This window comes from Lynx canadensis, chromosome D4 (genome assembly GCF_007474595.2).
Source record: "Lynx canadensis isolate LIC74 chromosome D4, mLynCan4.pri.v2, whole genome shotgun sequence".
NCBI lineage: Eukaryota > Metazoa > Chordata > Mammalia > Carnivora > Felidae > Lynx > Lynx canadensis.
In genome coordinates, this window is record NC_044315.2 from 89,578,772 (window position 1) to 89,600,783 (window position 22,012).

The window sequence follows — 22,012 nt, forward strand, 5'->3', positions numbered from 1 at the left end:
CTTGGGGCGCCTGGGTGGCTCAGTCGGTTAAGCATCCGACTTCGGCTCAGGTCATGATCTCACGGTTCGTGGGTTCGAGCCCCGCATCAGGCTCTGTGCTGACAGCTCGGAGCTTGGAGCCTGTTTCAGATTCTGTGTCTCCCTCTCTCTCTGCCCCTCCCCCACTCGTGCTCTGTCTCCCTCTGTCTCAAAAATAAATAAACATTAAAAAATTTTAAAAAAAATAAAGAAAGAAAAAAAGAAAGAAAAGAAAATCTTAAAATCCCAGTAGTACAGGGCTCGGGGCGCTTCCAGACTGGCCAACCCAACCCCAGAAGGGTGATGTGCCCCCACTCCACAGGGACAGAAGCGTCTGTGCTTGAGACCCTCCCAGACCTTGCCCTGTGTGCCTCTTCATCTGGCTGTTCACCTGTATCCTTTCTCGGGTCCTTTCATAAACTGGGAGGAGTTAAGTAGGCATGTCCCTGAGTTGTGCGAGCTGCTCTGGCGAATTAACAGATGGGCGCCGGGGAACCTCTAATCTACGGCTGGTAGCACAGAAGCACGGGTGAGAACCCGAACTTGTCACTGCGGTGTCTCCGGGTACACAGTGTCAGACTGAGCTAAGCTGCAGGACACCCAGCTGGGGTCCGGGACTTGCCTGTTATTGTGGGGCAAAACCCCACACGTCTGGTGACCAGAAGAGGCAGAAGTGAAGTGTTTTATGTGCCCAGTAAAGGCGACTCACTGGAGACAAACACAGGAGGGAAGGACTGGGGTGTCCCCTGTATAGGAAGGAAAACGCAGGTCTTCCTCTAGGGTAGGTATATGGTTGCAGGAGTTTGGAAACATAATAGTGTGCAATCACCACCACAATTAAGATCCAGAATATTTCCATCACCCTAACACATCTCCTCTTGCCCCTTTGGGGACAATCTCTTGCCCTTACTCCTAGCCCCTGGAAACCACTGGTCTGATTTCTGTCCCTAAGGTTTTCTCTTTTCTAGAATGTCATATAAGTGGAATCGTATCGTAAGCAACCTTTTGTGTCTGGCTTTTTTCATTAAACACACACACACACACACACACACACACACACACACACACACAACAACCCTCTAACTTAAGACCAATGTTTATACTTTAAAGCATTCACATTTCTCTTACTGCCTCATGAGTAAGAAGCAAAAAATAAAGCTTACCTTCTGGAAAACTTGATAGTTGGATTTGGACCATATATCGAGCTGGGGGGGAAAAGACAGAAAAGCATCATCAGCATCGTTTTTAGAATTTTGGACTTCAAGAGATGACGCTGTAACCCCTGCTATACCTGTCAGCTTGAAATAATAAACGTGATTACGGAATAACAGAACCATGGCATTGCACAGGCGTCTCAAATGTCCTGCTTGACTTTCTTCTTTCTCAGCCTGTCAGTGATTTAAGGAAGCCAACAGAAGGGACACAGAGAAGTCAGTTGGAGCCACCTGCTGCACCCAAGGCCACATGAGCTGAGCTTCTGGCTCACTCTTCTAACCTGGACTCCTACCATGGTTCTGTCGAATGCCAATGTCAATCCTGCCTCAGGACCTTTACACTTGCTGTACCCTTTGCCTGAAATCCTCACATAGCTCCTCGTAGCTCTCTGCAGCTCAAATGTCACCTTATTAGAGAGTCATATGCCAGTTACCATGTCTAAGATATTATTTCCACATGTGCTATCTTGATTCTCTTTGTCTTTTTAAAAATTTGAAATTTTCATTGTGCTTAAAACTGTCTGGAACTTTTTTTTTAAGTTTATTTAAGAGAGAGAGGGAGAGCAGGGGAGGAGCAGAGAGAGGGAGAGGGAGAGGGGGAGAGGGGGAGGGGGGGGAGAGAGAGAGAGAGAGAGAGAGAGAGAGAATGAATCCCAAGCCAGCTGGCTCTGAGCTGTCAGCACAGAGCCCAATGTGGGGCTCGATCCAATCAACTGTGAGGTCATGACTTGAGCTGAAATCAAGAGTCGGACGCTCAATCGAATGAGCTACCCAGGCGCCCCCAGCCTGGAACGTTCTTTTGCTCATGTTGTCCTGATGTGGGACCTAGCATGTCATAGACATCAGTAGGTCTTTGCCGAGTGGAGGAAAGCTAGCAGCTTCCATGCCAAGCACCACCCTGGGCTCTCCATATGCACTCTCACTTAATCCCTGGAATAAGCCAGTGTGGCTGGTCCCACTAGCAACCTTACTTTCCAGAATGAGACGATGGTTCGGAGCCATCTGATTGCCTGTGGTAATCTGGAGGGGCTTACTTATGGATGGTCTCCCCCTGTGGTGCTCAAACTTGGCTGAAGTCAGAAGCTGCGGGGCTATTTTTGTTTTTGTTTTTTTGTTTTTGATGTACAGATTCCTTGGTTCCTCCCCAGGAGTGTCTGAATTAGCAGTTTTACAAGTGGGCCTGAGAATCTGTTCATTTGTTTGTCTGTTTTAGCTTTGCTTCCCAAACGGTGACACAACTGTGGTGGCCGGTCAGGCCAGGGACCCTTGATCTTGCACACCCCTCCTTCACAAACGAGGGAGCAGGAGATCCCGGCTGGGGCTTGGAGTAAGCCCAGGCCAGTCCTCCTCTGGCTCTACCTGATCGTGCACAGGGCACTTCGGTGGCTTATTCTAATCAGAAGGATTTTTGTTCTACAGTTTCGTTATGATGAATCAAGTCAATGCATTCTCATTGTTTCATGAGTTTGGAACAAATGAAGTATAGCAAAAGTACAATGACCCCAACACAGTGCTGGCTCAAGGATAGTGCAGATTAAAAGACGGGCTGTCAGTATGTCCCCTGGGTATGTCCCCCTCCAACTCTAACATAGGAGTTCAAGAGCTGAACAAATTGAAACAGCTGGTCAGTGGGCCTCTTGGAACCCGCCTCTGGGGTTGGCCAGTGGTCAAGGTAGAAGCCTGAGATATGACTGCATGGCCTATAGGTTGTGTTATTGATTTTGGAGCACCTGGGAACAAGAGAAGCAATCAGATGGGACGATTCCTCTAAGAAGACAGGGAGTGGAGTGTTTTGCTTGGCTGGACCACTTCAGGGTTCTGTTCTGTTCGCAGGAAAACACCAAAACCTGCTTTTCTGAAAATGGTCCTCGGAAATCCAAAGGTAGTCTGTGAGCTGGCACGCATTCGGTTCTCCCCGGCTTCTTCCTGTTCAGAATTAGTTTCGTGTAAACTTCGCCGTGTCTGAGAACTTTCAGGCCAAGGAGGAGGCGGAGAGGATTCTAAAGAAGACCTCTGACCCCCTGAGTGCCTCCTGCTGGAGAGGGCAGGCTTAGCTGATCCAAGCCCAGGAAAAGGACTGGAGGAACACCGCCTGAACGTGCACTCGAATTGGCCCACCCCTCCCCATTCCCTCTGCTGTTACCAGCTCCTTCCCGGTTTCCACAGACGTCCCTAACTGACCCTGCTCCTTCTACTCTGGCTCAGCTGCTCTCCAGAAAGGGGGTATCAGTGTTCAGTCACTGTCCCCTGCCCACCCCCCACCTCCACTTAAACCACTTGATTAAAAAAAAAAAAATCTTTAGGCGTTAGAATTTTAATTTGGCAGGTTAGCAATTTGTAGGGGGGAAAAGTGACATGTTACCTCCAGGTAACTCCGAAGGAAACCTCAGAAGAAGTCTATGAAATGAATTCCCCACCTACACTGTCCATTGTGGGGAAGAAAAGCGGCCGGCCGGCCAGCCGGTCGTGCCTAGGGGAAGTCAGGTCCCTGCTGGGTTCTCAGGGCCACAGTGTAGCCCAGGGCTTTAAAATGCTGCACTTAAAGATTATTCAGAGAGGGCAGAACGAATAAGAATGATTTTTTTTTTTTTTTTTTTTTTTTTAGCTCTTAGCTCTACCAAATCACTGCCAAGACGACAGGGAGATGCCAAAGATTCTAAATCTACATTTTAGGGAGAAAAGCATCAGTGTCTCTACTTGGAACTGATGCCATTCTCCTTCCATTTGAAGCTCACAGATGTTTCTTCCGAGGTTCTCCACGGTTTATCCCTCCTGCCTGCCTGTTCCCATCAGACGTAGGCAGACTAAGACATAAACACAGGGCCATGGAAAGAGAGACAAGGAAGAAGCTGCACAGAAACCAAAAAGTTCTAGTTTTTATTTAAAAGGGACAATTAAAAAAAAAAACAACTCTTCGGTATCTGCAGACTGTTTTTTCAACGTTTATTTATTTTTGGGACAGAGAGAGACAGAGCATGAACGGGCGAGGGGCAGAGAGAGAGGGAGACACAGAATTGGAAACAGGCTCCAGGCTCTGAGCCATCAGCCCAGAGCCCGACGCGGGGCTCGAACTCACGGACCGCGAGATCGTGACCTGGCTGAAGTCGGACGCTTAACCGACTGCGCCACCCAGGCGCCCCATATTTATTTTTGAGAGAGAGAGAGACAGAGCATGAACGGGGGAGGGGCAGAGAGAGAGGGAGACACAGAATCGGAAACAGGCTCCAGGCTCCGAGCCGTCAGCACGGAGCCCGACGCGGGGCTCGAACTCACGAGCTGTGAGATCGTGGCCTGAGCCGAAGTCCGAGGCTCAACCGACTGCGCCACCCAGGCGCCCCTCTGCAGACTGTTTTAATGGAGAAATTATCCAGGGAGAAATACGCACAAGTTTAATTAAGAGGTGGACTCGCCAGCCTCATTGTGGCTTCTCAAAACACACCATGCTCATGCAAAGTGAGCACGCTGCTCTTTTCGAAAGGTGGTTTAAATATATTATTCAGGACCCTAGGGAATAGCGCCAACCATCTGGGAACGAAGGATGTCAGGCGATACAGCCTATGTAACAGGTGCACACGGGTAAGAAAGGGATCCGACGATAATGGGTCCCCGCGTTGCTGCAAAGGCACAGCAGGCAGTTTGTAACTTGATTTTCTGCTAGATTTATGCCAAAGAAAGCCACTGAAGTGAGTGTTCTGGAGTCAGTGCCCTGCCTTTCCTCAGGGCCAGGAAGATTTCAGAAATTCATTTCAGGGAACCAGGACAGATCCAAGTGAATATTTATTAGCTTCAGCTTATTTGCTGCAGAGGCAGGCATGGCTACCAATTTTTTACTGGCTGTGATATTCAAAAAGGAGCCTTCTGGAAGCTGTAAACTTTCAGCCTGATGAATGGGAAATTATTCTGCACTACAGGGAAAGAAATTAAAGCACCCCTCAGTATTCTGGGCGAGCATTAGGAAAACCTTAAAATGGAAAAGCCAACTTTATGGTAATTGGTGGCTGAATCTGCAGTCTTAGGAGTAGCCTCTGGGCCTCTGGGGATTGGAATGAGTATTTGGGGGGTAGGAGTGTGCTCTATTCTTGGGTAAAATGGAAACACACCCCACAGACGATCAACTGCTCCAGCATAGACACATCAGGTTCGACATCAAGACGTCAAAGGGCCTCTCGACTAATGAGAATGGTGACAATCAGCTGAGTTACCAAAGAGAACACTCAGCACGCCCAACGTCAGAAGGCGAGGACACGGCGGCTATGTCACTGACCCCTGCCATTGGCATCTCTAGCACACCCAGCGAGGGCAGACGCCATTCGCGAAGGACCGTGCATTTGGTCCGCACGACACCTGCGTTACCTTTCTAAATGCTTCAGGGTTCCGGACGAGGATGATAAAACCATTCCCGACTCACAGAGGAGGGCACTGAGGCTCACAGAAGTTGAGTAACCTGCCCAAGACCACACAATGAGTATGTGGTGGAAAATTCAAAACCAGGCCTGTCCCCAGAGGCCCAGCTGTCAACCTGGAGGACTGCCTATCGGCTAGAATCCAGGAGTGCCGACTGCTAGCACCCCTGAGCTGTCGTGGCTGTTGCGGGGGGCGGGGGGCACACTCTTGCGAAGTTCAGTGGGACAAGTCTGCTTCGAGGCCTGCTCATGTGACAGTACGTGACAGTCGTCGCCACTGAAGTGAAAACTTCTGGCAGCTTATCGGGAAGTTACCAATTCTTCATTTCCAAAAACACAGTACAAGATACTATAAATTATCTAAAATGGACAATTCCAAAGAAAACGTAGAAAGCCTCACGAGGGTCTTCCAACTTTTAAAGCTTTTATTTATTAGCAGCTTCACCTTGCAAGGTCAACAGGTGATGAGTCTGTGGGGGGTGGAGGGCCACAGACCAGCAGCGGTCCTACACTTCTCCGTGACTGTCCCGGTTTTCCAAACCATCAGCTTCTACGTGGTCCCCTTCTTAATGTGCCCACTCTTCCCTGGAGAATACAGAGGTGGGCAAGTCTTCCCAAAGAGAGTAGTGGTACAAGTCTGCTGCTCAACTTTTCACTTGCCATCAGGACAGACATTCGTTGCCAAAAACTGCTGAAAGCACAACTCCGGGGGACCCTCTGCATGCGAATTACACCGGATCCCCTTCCCCGGCTTCCCCCCTTCCCCCATAAGCAACAAGAGGCCGTTTTTCTGAAGGTCGTCTGAACAATTTCAAAGGCTATAACAAATCAAAATGTTCCCTGCATCTAATATCAAACGGGGCCGATGCCAACACTTATTAGAGAAATCAGATTCCAGCATCCCCCGCCCCCCCCGCCCCCCCCCCCCCCGCCACGCACACACCCCACTTTGAAGTGGGAAGAATGCAGGGATCAGAAATCACCCTGGAGACAGCTCTGGCTGTCTTTGAAGGTTCCCTTTGATACTACTATTTCTCTCCCTCTCTTTCGCTAGGAGGCTAAAAGCTGCCTTTTTTATTGATATGGGGTAATTAATGAAGCTATAGCATTAACATAACCTAAATCCCCTAATAAGATAAATTCAACCGAGACACATATATTTCTTCAGTTAAGTCTGACGGGTGTAAAATCAGGACAATGGCCAGGTATTCAACTTAAATCTGCCTTTTAACATGCTGAGTCATGGCTCTCCGCTCCTCCCTGGTTACCGTGAATAGCGGGTTGGTAAGTTTTAAAAGCATTTTTGTATTTTATTAGAGGAATGAGTGTACAGGAGCTTGATATCAAAAATACGCATCCCAGGTAAAGAGGCAGACCGATTAGGGCAGTGGTGGCCGGTGGTTACTGCAAAATGCAAAGTGACAGCCTTGCAGGGATTCTGACGGGGGAAAAAACCTGCCCGGTCTGGAAATGAGGGCTGGGGGGGGGGAGGGTGGCGCTGGGCCACTATTGCAACAAAAGGGCCAATTAAACTTTTCAGGACGTGCGGGCTGCTTGGGGCCTGGGGGACACAGACCTGCTGCGGTCGCAGAGGTTCAGGCCCCAGCAAGTCGGTGGCTTTCCAAGCCACACCCACCGTATCAGTGGCTGTGCTGAGACTGCAGCAGATTACCCCCAGGCCAGCACCCGGGCACCAGCTCAGCAAACGCAGGGCTGCAGGTTGGGAACAGCAAAACTGCAGGCAGCAATCTGTTCCTGCGGACCACACCCCAAGCTCCCACAGCTCCTTCCAAAGGTTACATTTTGTTTGGGGCAGGCGAGACATTTCCACACATTAATTACCCTAATGCTTACGTGTATATAAATATATATAGATTCACATCCACCAGCATCAGTACTGAAAATAGAACGCTAATAACGTCTGCATGGTTTTGCAAAGTGCTCTGAAAAAAAGAAGGGGCTAATCAAATTGGCTAGGATTCGATTCCGGGCAGACCAGCCGATTGAAGGCATCTCGGCCAGATGAGGTGAATGTACCTTTAAAAGCACCAGCGACTCGGTCCTCTCGATCTCGCTCTTCCCAGTGTTAGGGTCCCTGCTGACCACTTGGGCCGATGTGCGCAGCTGTAAAACGCGGCGAGAGGCCTCCAGTATCGCATGTGTGATGTGAATCATAGCTGAATTCAGCTTCCCAGACACACACTCGGGGTCCTGATGAGCAGGGAGCCCACGCTAATCTCTCATCAGGAAGACACGTGCCATGTGCACACGTGTGTGTACCTCCTTCATTTTCTAATTTACTTATGACTTCACTCCCTGCTGCTTCCTTGGGTCCTGTTGTGATGTTTGGTTCGCCACTTTTCCAATCCCCGCTGAAGCATTTTCACATCCCGCGTGGGCTTCTCCGGCTATCCCTTCCCATGTGTTACCGGGCTTCTCTGGCTCTCCAGGCACCGAGGCACAGCCCCGGGACAGAGTCACAGGACAGAGTCGGGCCCCTTGAGGTGCTCCTGGCAGACGGGGTCTGAGGCCTGGCGGGGTGTGACCGCGGGCAAGTCGCTGTACCGTTCCGGGGCTCAGTCTCCTCGTCTGCTGAACGAGTCTGACTTAGACAGAACCTAGGACTCTATTACCCCCGTGGGCCAAGTTTGCTCAGCAGGACACCTACAAGGTCAACATATGGAATCCTCTTGGTGTTTCTATCAATTGCAAGATAGAAACGTAAACAAATAACCAGGAGGTGCTAGTTCTAATCCTGGACAAAGACCGTTCTAAACGCTACGGGCGTGCTCACGAGGAAGCTAGCCTGTGCTGCGTTCGGACGCACGCCTGGGCCTGTGTCTCCAGAGCCCATGCTTGTACAAGAGGCTCCTGGGAAAATGGGGACAGGAAGAGAAAGAGGATGGCAGGAGGTCAGTGTGAAGGGCAGAGGGAGTCTGTCAGGTGGACAAGGGGGAGAAAGCATCCCAGGCCAAGGGCACAGAGGGTGCAGACGGGCGACAGAGTCGTGGGAGCCCCAAGCGGCACGAAAGGCTGGAAGATGAAGCTTGCATACGGAGACGGACGGCAGGCGAGGTCACGAAGGCAGGGGCCGCATCACTCGACATTTCTACGCATTGCTAAGGAGCTTGGATTTTGTTCTAGAAGCCAGGGTTTTCAGAAGCATTGCTGCTCAACGCCACTGTCACAATGTACTCTGAGATTAAAGGGAGAAACGATGAATTTGGGGTTCAAATAAGTTGGGAAAACATCACACACTATGTCCTCCTCTAGGGAGATTCGTAAGACTCTCAGCAACCTAAAGCTTCTAGGAATTTCTACGGTCAAAACGCCTGCTGACCCTTCCCTATCCCCGTGTTTCTCAGACGTTTTGACTGCGGCCTGCTTCGTGTCCAACACCTATCAATAGTCTACTTTCCTGTCTGCTTTGGGCAATGCGGGTGGTGCAAAGGAGTCATGTGCTTGGCTGTGTATCCTGGGAAGACCACTCTGGAAGCCAGCCAAGGGAAGGAGAGGCCGTGGGAGGGAAATAAGACTGGAGACAAGGCACGAGGAGGCCAGTGCACTCTCTCCGTTGAGAAATGAGAACCCGGAAGGACAGGCGGGGCCCGACTTGGGAGAGATTTAAGCGGGAGAATCGCCAGAATCCACTAGACTTGAGGGAGGGGACGGTTTCAGTGGTTAGGTGGGGTACGATTAACAGCGGCGGGAAACCAAGTTTCGGGAGGAAGCGTGACAGGCTGAATGTGAGGTGCACCTGGGGAGGAGAGGTCCCACCTAGACACAGGTCGCGAGCGATCCTCGTGGGCTGACACACAAAACCACGGCGTGGGGGGACGGTCGGAAGCCCCTGAAGAGGAGCGACCAGAGAGAAATCCTAGAGACGTACATTCGCGACTGTTTTCTAAGTCCCTTGTTTAGGTGCAGAGTAAGAAGGACATTAGTTATCTACTGAGTACGGACTAGGTGGCAAAGTGCCAAGTGCGTTCCGGGTCTTATTTAGGACACTTCCGGAACGGGGCAGTTAAATGCCACGCATTTAAAGAGATCAGGCAAAGCAGGTAAAACCTCACTCCTCAGAATCTAACATCAGAGAATGTTTCCTTCCTCTCTTGAGTCTGGATCTCTTATCGCATGGTCGCTACCGCTGCTTAGCTTTCTAGGTTTCTAGCCTTCTGTGAGACCCTGGACGGCAAGGGCTGTGTTTCACACCAGCCGTGACTACGGAGTCGTGAACCTCGGACAAAGGCAACGAGAACCACAACTCTCAATGGCCGGGAGCAGTGACGCGGGGGCTCCTGGCCAGGGTACGTGCTACCCCGGGGCTGCTTCTGCGGAGGCTAACCAGTTTGGAGCTGCTCGTCAGAACGGCCGCCAGAGTCCACGAATCGTACACAGGATCACAAATCATACACACGCCCGCCCTGATGACGCACATTATTCTCCATCCCTGCTCTAAAGAGTCACTCTGGTGTTTCGAAAGAGAAACAAGAAACCTCCCCTCGAGGAATGCTTTGTTTTCAACGGGGAGACATCCGAGAACTTGGCAGAGTCCCTGAAGTGAGAGCAGCTTCCCTCGTCGACAACACTTGAGTGGGACGTGGAAATGTGGGGTCACTTGTTCAAAACACAGCTCTTGTGCAACACACCGGTATGTGCTAAGCTACCTTTGCCACTTTTGGAAGAATGTTCTGTCCTCATTATAATGTGGCTGTCGGACGGGGCGGGGCTAGCACCGTAACAAACTTCAGAATTTTTACGGGGATTCGCGAAGCAAAGGGAGAGCTCAGGAGAGAGGGGCAGACAGAGGCTTAGTGCAAAGAAGTGGGCAGGGTGTGTCCGGGTGGGCATCTCAGGCGGAGCAGTGCTCATTACGTTCCGGAAGCAAACACAAACGAAGGCTGTCAGCTCCCATTAGCATCCTCTGATGCTTGCTATACAGCCATATGGACAGTGTGCAGTCGAGAGAAATTAGGGGTTCACACGGGTGAACTGTCTATGAAACAAATCACCCGTGGAAATAACTTCTCTTTTTTCAATTACTGTGTTCCCTACATACTGCCGTGGATACGCGACTTCCTCGGGGCCCCTCGTTAGTCTCATGGAAAAAGATCGGAAGCAGGCTGTGTGTCAAACTAACTCGAAGTTTCCTCATGGTTCTAGGAAAAGCAAGATGCCGAAAATGCCCAACGCTGGGCTATTGATGTGCTTGCACTACTAGGCAAAAAGGAAAAAAAAAAAAAAGAGAGAAAAAAAAAGACAAAGAAATCCATTTCCTCAGAAGACACATTTAATGAGGCAACTGGGGTCTAAGGTGATAAATTAGAAATTCAACTGAGGGCATCAGGCTTAAAGGAACAAGCAGAAGCATGATGAAAAATGCAGGGGGAGAGAGAGAGATGTTTTCCTGTGCAACGTTCGTCTTCCTACTGATAAACTATGCTGGCTGATCATTTCGGCTATGACTGCTGGCGTCTAATGTCATTCGTCTGGGACTCTACCACATCTGCTCTGGGATACGGGAAGTAAAGGGAAACAGAACAGAAGACTCCAGAACGCTTACCTTGCCATCTTCCGTGTAGACATTTTCATTATATCCCTTAACTATTGTTCGATCAATGAACAGGCTCCGCATGACGACAATCACTTTCAACACCTTTCCCAAGGTCACCTGTCAAAACACGTGCACGTGGGCATGAGAGCTTACACTCGAACATGCAAATGCAGGAAGCGGGGCAAGACGACGCGAACAAGAAAGGGTCACCTCTCCGTCCTGTTCCAGAGGGACGTGCCGGAGGGCCTTCTGAGGGAAGACATCCTCAAACGTTCACGAACCAGCCCTGAGAACAAGGCCCTCCCGCCGTTGCTTCAGGATGGACGGGTCCCCATTTATCCACCTACGCCGAATTTATTCAGATTTTTGGCTTCTAAATCTCAAGATAAGTTCCGTGTGTTTACTACCTGACGGATAAAATGAAGTTTCCTTCTATTTGGTTCTATCTTAAGATGATCCTGTTCAAAGGCTATCTAGGATTCTGGCATCCCAGGATTTGGTAAACGCATTTGTTTGCCTGTTATTTCGTGGCCCCACGTACGCACAAGGATTATGTAGAGACGACAACAGAGAGATGAAAGGCAGGTGCCAAATGCCCGCCTGGCTCAGCGATCTATTTATAATAGCTGGTACTAGGTGGAGACACAACACCAAGTAAGTTCTGGAGGTAAATGGAAAGTAGCTGAATTTTGTCTCCAAAAAGGGACACGATCCTGGAAATCCATTAAGTGCTTTTACTCTGTTAGAAACGAAGCATGTATCGTGGATAAAAAACAAAACCCACACACCTAAAGAAGCACGCAGTTTCCTATAACGCCAGGGAAGAAGTAACCCGCCGTGCTTGCTGGGACGGGCTGGGCACTAAGACTAGAAGCAGCACCTCCCTTGCTTTCAGGGGCTCCCGTAACTCTGCCAATACTCTGCTAAGCCTCTTGTGTTCATTTCCTAGATGAGACCCTAGAGGCATACTTGGAACACGACCCATCCTAGGCCCACGGTCTGGGTTGTTTGATGAGGCTCCAATATCAGAGGATGGACCCCAAAAGACCCCCCTGTCCCAATCTTTTTTTTTTTTTTCCTAATTAAAAAAAAATTTTTTTTTTTTTACATTTATTTGAGAGACAGAGTACAAGTGGGAGAGGGGCAGAGAGAGGGAGACACAGAATCCAAAGCAGGCTCCAGGCTCTGAGCTGTCAGCACACGGCCTGATGCGGGGCTCGAACTCACAAACTGTGAGATCATGACCGGAGCCAAAGTCGGACGCTTCACTGACTGAGCGCCCCAGGCGCCCCCCGCCTCTCCCCCCGCCTGCCCCAATCCTAACTCCACGGGCCAACGTGCACTCTGTTTCTGTGGATGCCGCCCTCAACCGTCCTCTCCTTATTTCCCTGTTCTCCACAGCTTCTAACCCTCAGCAAAACCCCCCTCTTTCCTCGACTAGTCCTGGAGGGGCAGTGAACATTCCTAGTATCCGGTTCCTTCAATAACTTCTAAGTGCTGAGAGGAGCTCTCTATTTTTGTATGTTTAAAATGGCCCAGGATTATACACAGTGTAAGAAAAAGACAGGATAGCCTTATCTACATTTGAGAGAGTGTTAATAAAAACCTCTCGTTTCTGTGTAGTACTTTCTTTTTTAAAAATTTTTTTTTTCAACATTTATTTTTTTGGGACAGAGAGAGAGCATGAACGGGGGAGGGGCAGAGAGAGAGGGAGACACAGAATTGGAAACAGGCTCCAGGCTCTGAGCCATCAGCCCAGAGCCTGACTCGGGGCTTGAACTCACGGACCGTGAGATCGTGACCTGGCTGAAGTCGGACGCTTAACTGACTGCGCCACCCAGGCGCCCCTGTGTAGTACTTTCAAATATTGTATACCACGTAGCATTTCATGGGCCACTTCTGGTATCCCTGGAAATCACTATTGAAGGATGTCAATAAACCACCAAGGTAGGAGCAACGGCTCTCTCTAGTTTACATGCACTCTAGTTGGGGGGGGGGGGGGGGGGAAAGAAAAGAATCAAATTAATGGTTTTGTAATCATCAGCACTGGAATGAACAGCCTCTCACTGGCCTGCAGTGGAAATCCAACACACCTTTCCCAACAGGGCCACCGTTTTCAACCGCCCTTTGCGAATAAGCAGAGATAACTAGGCAATTATTTCCTTAAAAAAACCAAAGTCTAGCCGACTTTAACCAATAAACTGCCTCTGTCATTTCTCAGGCTTCTTAAGATGGAATTCAAAGAGAACACACACTAAAAACACTAGATATTTTACATGGAAAACTTTTTTTTGTTGTTTTTAAGAGTGACTTTTGATACTTTAAACCTAACTAATACTAAAAAGTTAATAAATAAGCTTGCTATAGAAAATCGAAAATTGGAGTAAAAAGGAAGAAAATAATCATTCACAGTCTGCCCTTCTAAACTGTTAACATTTGGGGGCGGGGTATTTCCTTTCAACCTCTTTACTCTCCAAGATCTATGGACTCCACAGAAAGAGAGGCCAGACCTGTGGCTGCCAGAGACAGAGGGCGGGGCAGTAGGCGAGCAAAGGGCACAATGGTCCAGTTACACTACAGGTAACGTCACCCACGATGACCTCAGCTAGCACTGCGGCAGGAAGTGCAGGAAAGCAGTTTCCAGAGTAAACCCTCCAAGTTCTCTTTACAGGGAGAAGTCTCTCCCTTTTTCCTCTTCTTTCTGGTACTTCTATTCCAGAAGATGGATGTTAGCTGAGCCTCCTGTGGTGAGCGTTTCGCATCAAACTTACACAGTGGTGTAAATCGATTACTTTGGAATAAAACCGGAGGAAAGAAAGAGCTACTGTTTCTGAATTTTTGACATGGTTGTAATTGAAGCCATATATATAATTTCAAATCACATTTTTATTTAAAATTCTGACACCAGCACCCGTTACACATCGCCGTGCAGTCTCCAAAAATGGTGGCTGCATAGCATTCCACTTAGTGGGTCTATTTATAATTTCTTTAACCATTCTCCTACTGCCGGACATGAGTTGCTTCTAAGTTTTCCCTAATATAAACATGCCTACCACGTGCATTTTTGTTTTTGTTTTTGAGATGTTTATTTTTGAGAGAAAGAGAGAGAGACTGAGAGAGCATGAGTGGGGGACAGGCAGAGACACAGGATCTGTGTTGACAGCTCGATGCGGGGCTTGAACCCACAAACTGTGAGAACACGACCTGAGCCGAAGTCAGACACTTAACCAACTGAGCCACCCAGGTGCCGCTACAATGTGCATTTTTGTTCACCATCTTCGTTGCGTCTGGGATGACTTCCTGAAGATCTGTAGAACTGTAATTCCTGGGGCCAACAGGACAACTATTTTAAGGCTTCTGATACAATCTGCCAGCCAACCATGAACCACAAGGGTTATGCCAGCCAGAAAGGTACGAATGCAACTATTTCACTCTTGTCTTGCCAGTAACGGGTGCCATTAAATCAAAACAAAAGTAAAACCACCCCCTTCTGGAGGGAGCAACTTAGTTATTATTATTATTTTTTTTATGTTTATTTGCTCCTGAGAGAGGGAGCGAGAGCGCGAGTGGGGGAGGAGCAGAGCGGGGAGAGACGGGGGATCCAAAGCAGCCCCCGACAGCAGCGAGCCCGATGTGGGGCTCCAACTCACGAACCGTGCGATCATGATCTGAACCGAAGTCAGACGCTCAAAGGACTGAGCCCCCCAGGCGCCCCTTATTTCCTTAACCCATTTATTATGGAAGATTTAAACACATATACAAAGGTAAGTGAAATAAAACAAAGAACCTCCACAGACCCACAGTTCCACAGTTCCAGCTCCTGGAAAACCCCGTTTCACCGCTACCCCCACCTACTTTGCCCTTTTCCTGCGTTATTTTGAAACAGGTAACAGCCGTAACATTGTTTCATCTGTAAACATTTTCCTTCCGTGGCTCTAAAGGATAAGGGCGCACGAAGCAAAACGCACAAGATTATGATGCCATCCCCCATCCCAATCAACAAGAATTCTCCAATATTATCAAGACTGAAGTGGTCAGGGCTCAAATTTTCAACGGTCTCGTAGATGCCACTCTTAAGAACGTCTGCTTGTACCAGGATCTGAATACGGTCCACACCATGTGACGGGCTGACACGTCTCATAAGGCTCGCCTAAAGGTTCCCCATCGCCACCCTGCCCCCCCCCCACCCCCGTCCCCTTTTATTTGTTGAAGAAACTGGGTCAGTTTTTTTCTATAGAGTTCTCCATAGTCTGGATTTTGCTGATGGTGCCCCCATGGTGTATTTTACACGTTCCTCCTCACTCTGTACTTCCTGTAAACTGGCAGGAGAGGAGATTCAGCGTGATTTCTTTTGGCTCCACGAGTTCACAGGAGGTGTCACCGTCTACCAACAGGAGGCAAGCAAGCTTGGGTGTCTCGGTAGGTGATGCTGGCAGCGGCTGACCCATTAATTCGCCAGGGGTCTGTGCTGGCCACACACCAGGGTGACCATTCCGTCTTCATTTATCAGCTGGAACACTTTTATAAAGAGAAACCTCCCCTCATCTACGATTCGGCTACTCAGTGGTTGAGTTTATTACGCAGGAGGAGAGGCAGGATAAATGCTCCGTTCTTTCCCTTTATTTACCAGTTTTTGAAACAACGCATCAATTCACTAGTTTCCTTCCCGTGTAGACGGCTCAGTTTTCCACCCAACATCATTATAAACTCGTGGATCGAAACATGTTTGATGTATCTGTATCTGATGCGATTATTAGCCTCACAGTCTTACTGATGCTCACACTGTCCTGTCTGTGGCCAGGGGGCATCTCCCTGGTTGAGTCCTTCCGGCACACTCTAGTCTCTGTGCCTTGCTTTCTGGTGCAGGGCATTCCAGGCTTGTCTTGTTACAATTCCTGCCCGAGCTCATGAGTCGGCCGTTTCCTCCAAGAGTCCTGCTTTTCAGTGGGAAATGGCATTTCACGACCACGATCAGGGCAAGGGAGGCAAATAATTTTGACCGGTTGAAATTTTTCTTTTCCATTTTATGAGTAGGAATTAGCTCAATATTTTCCTGTCCACTTCTCCCTTAGCCTGTAATCATTCAGACACGGAACACCCCCACGGCTTGTGCCTATACTGGGCTGTGGCGGTTTGTGGACAACTTTATTATCTCTCAAACCGGTAAAGCTCTATGAAGTCTACCCATGCTTATTTTTTAGAAAGCCAGAAAGGACCCTGGTGTTCATCTAGGTTGAACATGCGTAGATTTATGGCTTTCTGAATTTTTAACATGGTCATAACGAAACTACGTATGCGACTTTGAAGCCTGAGGGTGAGGCCCTGGAATCGGGTGCGCTCGGGCCTCAGCTCTGCTGCTGGAAAGCCTGGTCACCTACCTTCTCTGAAGGTCGGTTTCCTCCAACGGAGGGGAGACGACGACAGCCCCACCTCGGGGTGGCAGCGGGGAGTCGGTGCGCCGAGAAAGCCGCGCAACAGGCCCCGCACAGGGTGCAGCCCAGGCGCAGCTGTCGCTACTCGGCCCAAGCCCTTGCCTGGATGTGGCAGAGGCGAGATCGCTTGGAGCCGGTCGACGTCGAAGCCGGAACCACGACGGGTGCTGCCTCCAGTTCAGCGAACTTGGCACTGGCGTTAATCTACCTTCTTCTGCTATCGCACCGGGGGCTAACGGGAAGCTGCAGAGAGGGGGTGACGGTCGGGCTGGGCCCTGAGGTCCGAACAAAAACGTGCCTTCCGATGAGCGGCTGCCGAGTCAGGGCCAGGGTCAGGGCAGTCTAGCGGAAGATGTGAATGAAGCTGTCACGTGGGCTGATCGAGACAGACCCTGCTGACACCCAAAAGAGGCCATTTAGTGTGCAGGTCAAGTGCACTGGGCTTCCTTCCCACGTCTGCCACCGGGCGGTGTGATCGAGGGGAAGGCAAACCATCTCTCCTGCCCGTTTGCTCAGCTGCGGAAGTCGGAGGGCCCGAGAGGAAATCAAACGAGTCGGTCCACGTGAAACACGTGGCTACCGCTGTGGCACACGACAGCACGAGACGGCGGCCGGCGTCGTTTCTCCTGAGTGCGGTGTGGTGCACAGGGCTGCGGGAGCCTCTGGAGCTCCACCGAGATGGTGCTTAATGAACGTTCTCTAGCGGGCTTTCCAGCCCTCACGTCACTCTGCAAGGGTTCACCTCCTCACCTGTCCAGACTGCTCTAGCGTAGAAGGTAACTGGATGCACCAGGCTGTAATGACCTTGCAGTTCCGGTAGACTGATACAGCAAGGCGTCGCGTACCAGCCCACGGACAGGGTTCTACAGCGTAGCCAACGCCGGCCACGGTCACAGGCGACACGCCCAGCGACCGGGGCTACAGGCTGGTTGCTGGCAACTGCCGGGGATACCGCAAATAAAGCTAATGCCATCTGGTAATGAAGCGGGTTTGCTGTTACCAAGGTAACACTTCTTCTATACCGAGCAGCACATTTCCGGAGAGCTCACTCACTACTCCTGTGTCTGTCCCCATGGGGGTTCAAATGGCAAGTTGTGAGGAGTCTGAGGAAGCCAGCGGGCCTCCCAGCTGCTCGTTGTCCTTCCAAGGAGGTGCCTTTAGACATGCTGCCACGGCCTCGTCCCTCGTCAGGCTAGCTGTGCTCTGGGCAGCTGGGGCCGCGTCGGTGGTCTTCCCTACGGGGTCTCACAGCGGTTGCCTACCAAGGCGCATAGCCCAGCAAGAGAATTTCTAGTTCACGATGGCAAGGCGAGTCGCAAGATAAGGGGAAGCGGGAGGAAAGTTGAGGATAACAGCAAAAACACTTAGTTGTATTCTCACCGACTGCTGCCTACCACAAACTTACCAAATCTGGTAGTTGAGATGTCGTCTATACTGGCAGACCACGTGAGCTTAGAAGTTGAGAGAAACTGATCGCCTAAAAGCTTATTCCCCTGGGGCGTGTGCAGAGGGAAAGGCACCTTGAAACTGAACAGTATCTGTGTTTAGGATACAGGGGAGGTGAGTGGACCAAAAAGCTCATTTGCATGGGGAGCCCAGGACCGGATCCGGCATCCCTGAGCAAGCATAAAGCATGCGTGTGGGAGGTGAAGGGGGTAGCACGATCTCTGTCATTCAGACAAAGGCCACATGGCTGAGCAGGGGGGTCGGAGGGAAGGAGAGAAGCCAACCATACAGTCATCATCCAATGTCATTTTCCAAGTATAACCACGGGAAAAGTCAAATATGTTAAGCAGACCCCTTAATATGTTAATTTGTACTTTAACTGACGGCTGCTGTGCTTTAAGTGATGTCCGTCAAAGTGTGGTTAGAAGGGTGGGGATGGGGAGGGAGGGAGAGCCACAGAGGCATCTCTACCCAGGCTCAGAAGTAATTATCTTTCAGTATGGTGTTATTAACAGCCTTCCTCTTGGTATTAATTCCAAAGAAAGAAAAGGATAAAGTGAATGGTTTCGGTAAACATTTACCGAATACCTACACGTCCTGGGCGAGGACACAGAGTCAATCGTGTAACCTTAGCACCGGAAAGGATTTAAAAAAATCATTTTTGTCAACTCCCCCATTTTTTTTGTAAGTAGGCTTCATGCCCATTGCCGAGCCCAACGCAGGCCTTGAACTCACGACCCTGAGATCAAGAGTCGGATGCTTAACTGACTGAGCCACGCGCGTGGCCTTCTTCAACTCCCCCATTTTATTTTTTAATTTTTAAAAAATCTTTATTTATTTTTGAGGGAGAGAGAGAGACAGAGCATGAGCAGGGGAGGGGCGGAGAGAGAGGCGACAGACTCGGAAGCAGGCTCCAGGCTCCGAGCTGTCAGCATGGAGCCCCACGTGGGGCTTGAATCCATGAGCCACGAGACCATGACCTGAGGCGAAGTTGGACTCTCAACCGACCAAGCCAAGCCACCCAGGCGCCCCTCAACTCCCCCTATTTTTTTTTTTAAATTTTTTTTTTCAACGTTTATTTATTTTTGGGACAGAGAGAGACAGAGCATGAATGGGGGAGGGGCAGAGAGAGAGGGAGACACAGAATCGGAAACAGGCTCCAGGCTCTGAGCAGTCAGCACAGAGCCCGACGCGGGGCTCGAACTCACGGACCGCGAGATCGTGACCTGGCTGAAGTCGGACGCTTAACCGACTGCGCCACCCAGGCGCCCCTCAACTCCCCCTATTTTTAAAGAAGGTTGAGGAGTGTCGAATATGGCTCCTGCCTTGAAGGAGGTGATAAAACCAGCGTGTGCCTGAAATAATTTCAGGGTACATAAGTGCCACAGCACGTGGGGCTCACAGCGTAGGAAGAATTTCGGGGGGGGGGTGCTCCATCACTAAGCTGTCTGGCACAATCAGAAAGTGCTTGGTCTGGCATCTGTCCGATTTAGCACACGTTTTGACAAGTGGGGCTGGTTGTATAGACGAGCATTCCCCAAATGGTATTTCACGGAACATTCCTCCAAAAGATATTCTTAGACGTGGCCTGGAACAAATGTCCAGTGCCACCCAGTCTTTTCCCTGTCTCCTGGAGGTCTTCCCCCGCGGACTGCAGCCTTACCACTTGACTCCAGAACAAGGACAGAGATGTGTCCAAGAACCCTGGGGTGCAGCCCGGCTAGGTGTCTTACCGTCATTCTTAATAGAAGGAAGCTGAGGTCTCGAAAGATCAGAGTCCAAGTTCCCTGCTTTTCTGTGCAGGGTCAGAAGCATGCCTCTTGCTGTCCCCCTCCCACGCCTACCCCACGACCGGTCTCCCTAAATCACAAGAAATGGCGACCACAGAGCCTCGCTTCGTCTAATCCTGCAGCCACCCGGCCGTCTTCTCTGGGACTCTGGTAAGTGGCTCGAAACCTTGCTTCAGAAGACTCCTGGTTTCCCTCACAAGTGGCTTTATACCCACACTCTGGACCCCATCTATACAAGACCCTATTAAAGCACCTGTTTCCTCTAAATTTAGTGGTTTTTAACCAAAACTTAGCGCTCTGACTTCTGCATAGCTGCTAGGTATGTGCGGTCCCGACACTCACACCGGGCCAACTGTTCTCCCGACAGCCGGCTTCGAGAAGCCGCGGCAGGACTGGAAACTAAGAGGAGCAGTGGGAAAGTGGCTGTTGCTTCCTTCTAGGAAAATGCTAAAACGGGATACAGCTACGAGGAAGTGGAGACAGACCAGCCCTGAAAGGCTGAAACTCCGGCAAAGCTGAGGTGTAGAAGACAGACCGGCTGGCAGTGGCCTGGAAGGGGGGGCCACCAGCACTGCGGTGAGATGGACAGTAATCGAACCGTAAAAAGAAAATGGGCTATGTGACTTGGAAACTAAGGGGTCAAAGTGAGGGACTGTCAGAGACAAGATGGATGTTCTTCCAGGCTGAAGGTCACTCCTCTTGCTCAAAGGGTTGGATCAATTATACCTCCGATGATCAACGCAACGCAATGAAATGCAAGAGAAGAAAGGAAAAACGAAACTGGAAAGTAACCCCCAGGTACAGCCCAGACTTGAGACAGAGTCCTCAACGCCTCGAGCCGGGAGTTCTGCTTTCCCTACTCCAGAACCTGTCTCCCAACAAGTCAGAAAATCAACTGGCCAGCAGGGCACGAGGGCATGGCCGTTCGGTTTATGGACTCTGGGAGAAAGAGACCTGAGTTTAGATGTTAGCTCTGCCCCTTCCTGGCTGCATGATCTGGGACAAGTTCCCTGGCCTGTGAAGCCCCCATTTTCTCACCTGTGCACCCAGGATAAGGCTGTTGTGAGAGAAGTTACCCCAGACACGTGCAGTGCCCAGCACTGGGATTAATACACGGCAAGTACTTCAGCAGTGGTCAGGCTGGGCTACCCCCGCTGGCGCCCTGGTCATGGAGGGAGAGGCCCAAGTTCAAATTCTGCCTCTGCCACGTACAGAGCAGGGTGGCCCTGGGAAAACCAGCCCAGGGGAGCTCTGGCTGTGTCACCTCTAACGCGGAACCTTTATGAGAACGGGACAGCTAGTGGTATCAGGTCCCGAGGGGGGGCAGGTCACCACCGGCCCTTGCTATGCGGTGTAAGTTACGTGTAAGTTAGGGTGTTAATTACCAAACACCCTGCCTGAGAAGAGGAGGCTATTTTGCATTAGTGGCTTACACTGTTGATGAATGACTCCGACTCATTTGCTAAGAGCACCCATGTTAATGTTCGGGTACCTGATCCTCCTGAACCCCTGCCTCTCTTCTAGGCTTAGACCTGCCCTGGACAGAGGGGACTGTGCCAGACAGCACGGATGCGTTTGACAAGCCTCATCAAAAGGTTTCGTGGCCTAGGAAACAACTTCCTCTTTCACACACTAACTGTAAATTTCCTCACCATCTTCCTACCCCTCCCTGCACCCTTGGCGATCCCATCAAAACAACACAAATTCACACACGGGGTTAAAAACCAGAGTGAACACAGGTGGACTGTCCATCCCGATCTGGGTTTCCAGCTACCTGTGGGCTCCCCTTGCAGCGTTATGAAAAGTTCCCTAAATCGTCAAAAATAAAACTTAACTCACTTTAATTTATAAACTATATCTTCAACTGGGAAAGAGGAGGGGTACTAACGCACGGCCGGCATGAAAACCGGGGACCCCAGTTCCGGAAAGATTCACGTGCCTGCAGTGGGGCTCAGGCTAGCTGCCGAGAGGAGAAGCTGACCACCGTGTTCTCGAACACACTGACCGTGGCGAGCTTCTCCTACCAGATGTGAAGGGGCGTCTTCAGCGACACGCATGTTTCCTGCATCCCCTGTACTGAACACGTCGGCAGGGAGGCCCCTGCACGCATCGTTCCAGCTCACGAGCCGACCTGCTTCCTGCACTGGAGGGGGGG

At 50.3% G+C, this 22,012-nt stretch overlaps 1 protein-coding gene across 2 annotated transcripts in view; it reads right to left on the reverse strand.

The window, feature by feature from the left end:
• Nucleotides 1-22,012, reverse strand: part of MED27 (mediator complex subunit 27) — a 201,718-nt gene that overhangs the window by 19,347 nt on the left and 160,359 nt on the right. The window contains exons 5-6 of one of the 2 annotated variants that reach the window (XM_030292949.1): nucleotides 11,199-11,306; nucleotides 1,182-1,223 (exon numbers count right to left, since the gene is read on the reverse strand). In XM_030292949.1, the coding sequence (XP_030148809.1) occupies nucleotides 1,182-1,223; nucleotides 11,199-11,306 (150 nt within the window). The remainder of the gene's footprint in view (nucleotides 1-1,181; nucleotides 1,224-11,198; nucleotides 11,307-22,012) is intronic. The other variant, XM_030292950.1, reaches the window with a different exon arrangement.